At 62.2% G+C, this 4716-nt stretch overlaps 1 protein-coding gene across 1 annotated transcript in view; it reads right to left on the bottom strand.

The window, feature by feature from the left end:
- VAV2 (vav guanine nucleotide exchange factor 2) overlaps positions 1–4716 on the bottom strand; it is a 124338-nt gene that overhangs the window by 23417 nt on the left and 96205 nt on the right. Inside the window, exon 15 of the mRNA XM_045289358.1 lies at positions 2802–2888. Within this exon, the coding sequence (XP_045145293.1) occupies positions 2802–2888 (87 nt within the window). The remainder of the gene's footprint in view (positions 1–2801; positions 2889–4716) is intronic.

The raw sequence follows: 4716 nt of genomic DNA, 5'->3' as shown, positions 1-4716 counted from the left end.
GCCTCCAGCTCCCTCGCACCCCTGTCCCAGTCTCCTGCTCAGCCTCCAGCTCCCTCGCACCCCTGTCCCAGTCTCCTGCTCAGCCTCCAGCTCCCACACACCCCTGCCCTGGAGCCCTGCTCAGCCTCCTGCTCCCCCGCACTCCTTCCCTGGGGCCTTGTGCAACCTCCTGCTGTCCGTCCCTGCCTTGGGCCCCGGGGGGAGGCAACCATCGTCCAGAGGGTGGTTCCAGAGGGACGTGAGGTGTCAGCAACAGGAAACAAGCCCAGTGGCTCCCGGGGGTGCAGAGGAGGCTGCTGTCCCCTCACTCCCACCCCCAGGCCCAGCCGGCTCCCCTAGCCCTTGGGCCGGGAGGACAAAGAGGGATTGAGGGGGCGTGTCGCCATGTTAACAGGGACCCTGTTGTCTGCAGGCCTGTGAGCAAAGCCAGGCCCCAACCGGGAAGCCAGATGAACAAGCAGTGCCTGTCGAGGGAGGGGCCGTGCACAGGAAAGGCCAGGGGCTGTCCCAGGAGACCCCTCTGGCTTCCACGGACTTCCTGTCCTCCCCCTGTGGTCTGTCTTCCACTGCTACAAATCCAACCGGCAGGCCAGGCCAGGGCGGAACTGCTCCTATGGGTTTCTGATGCTGCAAGTCTTCACTGAAGCAGACAGTCTCCTCTTTCTCCAGAGGAGCTGCTGGGGGGTTTGAACTGCCAACCTCGCGGTTAGCAGTCCACTGCCTCACCCACGGTGCCACCTGGGGCTCTAAGGAGATGTCTCCCCAGAGGAAAAGGGTGGCGGGGGGCTTGCCGAGGGTCCCCAGGGCCCTGTGCAGGAGGAGCTGTGGAGGACGGTGTTCAGGGTCTTCTCCATGTTTCCTGAACTTCCCAGAAGCTTCCGAGGGCCACGGTCAGCCACGACGTCCGGGCACCGGTTGTCATCTCCGTAGCTTGCTCGGAAAGACAACATGCCCAATGCCTCTGGCTGGAGTCGCCACACGGAGAAGGTAGAGCCTAGAGCCGCATCTGCCCTCAGCACCTCCCATGCCTGTGACCTCGAGGATCAGTCTTTCTTCCTGTCTCAGAAGGACAGACAAGGGCAGGCTGGTCAGCGCCTGGGCCCACACAGGCCCTTGCCTCCTCGGCTCTGTGCTGTCCACTGCCATGAAGTGGGCACTGACGATCCAGGACCGCAGACTCTGGGACAGCTGGCAGCCCCGCGCACAGTCAGCATCCTGGCGACTGCACTGGTAGGTGACAATCACGACGAATGGGGACAAGACTGACGTGGTCAGTGAGTTCATCTTGCTGGAGCCACAGTCAGGGTTCACGGGAGTAATGGTCACTTGGTCACGGGACGCCCTGCATTGGGTCAGTCTGATGCACAAGGTCCTCTGCGCTGGAGAGCAGGATGTCACTCAGAAGACTAAGATGCGCTGGGCCAGGCCCAGGTATCTCCCATCACTTCATGGGCAGGTGCAGGTCAGCAGCACCGGCGAAGAACAATCCGATTCGTCCTGGAAGAAGCACCAGCAGACGGCTCCGCCGAAGTGAGCGTGGGGAGACTGTGGACGCGCTGTCACAGAGTCTAGTCCCTGGAGAGGGACTGCATGTTTGGCAAAGTGGAGGGGCAGTGAAAGACCGGGTGGACCGACACAGGGGCTTCAACAATAAGCTCAAGGGCAGTGAGGCCGGCGCAGGATGCAGTGGTGGTCCACTCTGCTGAGCTGGGACCCACTCCACAGCACCTGGCAGCAACACCCCGCCCCATGCCCAACACGGTCAGGTCCTTGTGCCCCAGTCGGCCGACGGGCAGGCCTTTCTTCCTACTTTGTCTGTAAGCGAAACCAGTCCAGCAAGCCTTGAGGGCCACCGAGGGTCTCCGGCATGCAGGGGTGGCGAAGATTGGGCCACGGGGGCAGGCCTCTGAGGTGCTGCAGGTACCCAGCCCTCGGCCACAGAGGGCAGACAGAACGAAAGCCATGCCCCCCCCCATGCGGGCACTTCCCAGGCACATGGGAGTGGCCCGGCACCAGACCAGCAGGATGGGGCTGTGCACTCCTGTGACCACGACCAAGAAGCGGGACACAGGTAGTGCGTGGACGCCACAGGGAAAACGGGTCCATCTCCTCCTCTGCCTGCCCAGTCTGTAAGCGCCAGGAAGCGGGGCCGGCGCCCGTGTTGCCTGTCTCAGGATGTCTGTGGGGACACCTCTTGGTGCCCTGGCCGGTGAAGAGGGGCAGCAGGTGTCAGCTGGACCCCCAGGTTCCCCCCGGCCCACCCTCCCCCGAGCTGACAGGCCTTTTGCTGTCATGTCTGTGCTGATCAGCAGCCATCCCTGGGGTCTGGTCTGGAGCCATTCCGGCTGCCCTACGGAGGGGGACCCCGCGCTGCTGCCACCTAACGAGAAGAGGCTAGCACATGGCGGCCGCCATGACCAGGAAACACCTGTCCCCCATGTCTACAATACCAGGCCGAACAGACTGAGCCGGGGGATGCAACTAGCCAAGGTGTATTCTGGAAAGGCCAGTCTCCCTGGCCTGAAGAGGACCAGGCAGGCGGTGGGGTGGAGACCCTAAGGGGGTCCCTCAGGCAGGGGAGAGGTGACCACTGGGTCCTGTTCCCCTGGGACCATGTCCTGTCTCAGGGGCATACAATTGAGGGTGGACTTTGGGGGCTCGCAGGAACCTGGTTCCTCTCCTGAGACCGGAAGCGGTCGGCGCCGCCCCCTAAGGAGCGCGTGTCTCCAGGCTGGAGCTGGGCACTGGGCTGATGCAGGGACAGGGGCGGGGGGCAGCTATGGCCCGTGGCACACACGCACCAGGTTCTCGATGGAGTTCTGAAACTCGCCGATTTTCTTCAAGGTCTCTTTGTCCCGTTTCACCTCATTGATGAACATGGCCAGATCCTGCGGGAGGGGGGCCAGGAGAGGAGACACACACCCGCTCACACGGGCAGGAAACCAGACCCACCCCTGCACCCAGCCTCCTTCTTCCTGCCCCCACCCGGGCTGCCCCCACAAGAGCTACAGGCACAGCCACGTGGTCTGCTCTTGAGACACGGGACCAGGAGGCCCTGTCGAGTGAGGGCCACAGCCCCTCGGTCCCAACATGCAAGGGTGCCCGGCCGGCCTGCGCTCACAGGCTAATGGTGGTGGGAACACCCGGAAGCTCTCTGGCCACCCCCAGTCTGCTTCACGGTCTGGCTGGCACCCGTCTCCCTCCCAGCCCCACAGCGCCTTCGCACAACCCAAAGCCTCTTTGCAGAAGGGACATCCCTGCCAGGGACCCGGGACCCGGTAAGCACCGGCTGACTCGAGCTTACTTATTCGGTAGTGCACTCACATGAAACTGTGGAGAGGTGGGGGCCAGGTCTGTGCTCCCCGGCTTCCCACATGGGATCTGGGCCTGAGCTCCGGGACCCCGGGGTCTACAAGGCCTTAGAGCCCGGCATTTAGCAACCACACTGCAATCCCCCATCTGGTCACTGGGTGTCAGTGTCCACCTGCAATCCAGGGAGCACGTGGGCTCTGCAAGTTGGCTGAGCAGGGGACAGGGCACCCAGGGTCAGGCAAGCCGGGCAGGGGCCCAACCCCTGCTTGGAAGGCCCAAGCAGGCCACCATACCCTGCCTGCCAGGGGGACGGGGCTGCTTTACAGCAAGCTTCCCGGGTAAAGTTCCGCAATGTGTGAGGGCCAAGAGCCGGGCTCCCCACCCGAGGAGAGCTGAAGGCCCTCAGCTGGAGGAGCCCACAGGTCGTACTGGACGTCGCTTTCTTAGTAAATTTGCTTTGCAGTAAGAACCAATCCCCAGGGACCGGGGCCTAAGGGCATTGTGTTACAGGCCGGTGGGCCCTGGGCAAGCTCACCACCCCCTCGGGTGGGCACAGTGGCACCCACAGCCCAGGGTGTGGAGCTCACAGGGCCAGGGAGTAGGCGTTGGATGGACGAGTGGGTGGAGGGATCTCAGAGCGGAGCTGGGGCCAGTTGGTGAGGCTCAGCCTCAGGATCACGCATCTCACAGAGACCACCTCAGTCCACAGACACAGAGCAGCCGGCCCATAGGAGGCTCCTCCATCCAAGGAGTGAGCTCCCCGTCCCCCGGGGGGAATCAACTGAAGTAGAATGATCATCCACCCAAGTGATTCTACATTGGGAATGTATCAACAGGCTTCCCAGTTCCTGTCCCACGACTCAGAGGACATCATGCTGAGTGGAGTCCATAAAAAACAAAAAGACCACCGATCTAGGAGACAGACCACCGATATAACAGCAAGTCCGTCAGGAGGCTTCATACCACAAGGGGCAGATATGGGTGTTTGCCGGGGGTGGAGTGGTGGTGGTGGTGACAGCACCAGGCCAGAGGGGAGCTCAGTGGTACTGAGGCAAAGGGGGAGGTAACTGCTCCAGGAAGGGTGGAGGAGGCACAAGCACTGGAAGATTTGATACGCTGGTTAAAATGGGGTGCAAACACGATGCTCTAATACGTAAATCTGCAAACACTCAAACTCCCAGCCTTCGATCAATGCCAACTCAGAGACCCTGCAGGGGAGGGCAGAACGGCCCCTGCGTGTTTCCAAGACTGTCCCATGGGCGGCTAGGGGTTTCCAACGGCTGCCCTTGTGGACCCCAGCCCAACAGTGACCTCTATGCCACCAGGGGCCCTTCTGATCAGCAACCCCCCAACTGAGTCACACTGAAATAGAACAGGTTTCTCAGTCTCTACGTCTTCTGCTCT

The sequence above is a fragment of the Echinops telfairi genome, unplaced genomic scaffold, assembly GCF_000313985.2.
Source record: "Echinops telfairi isolate 266 unplaced genomic scaffold, ASM31398v2 ScPeMD7_25;HRSCAF=90, whole genome shotgun sequence".
Classification (NCBI taxonomy): Eukaryota; Metazoa; Chordata; class Mammalia; order Afrosoricida; family Tenrecidae; genus Echinops; species Echinops telfairi.
This window is presented reverse-complemented; position numbering and strand designations above follow the sequence as displayed.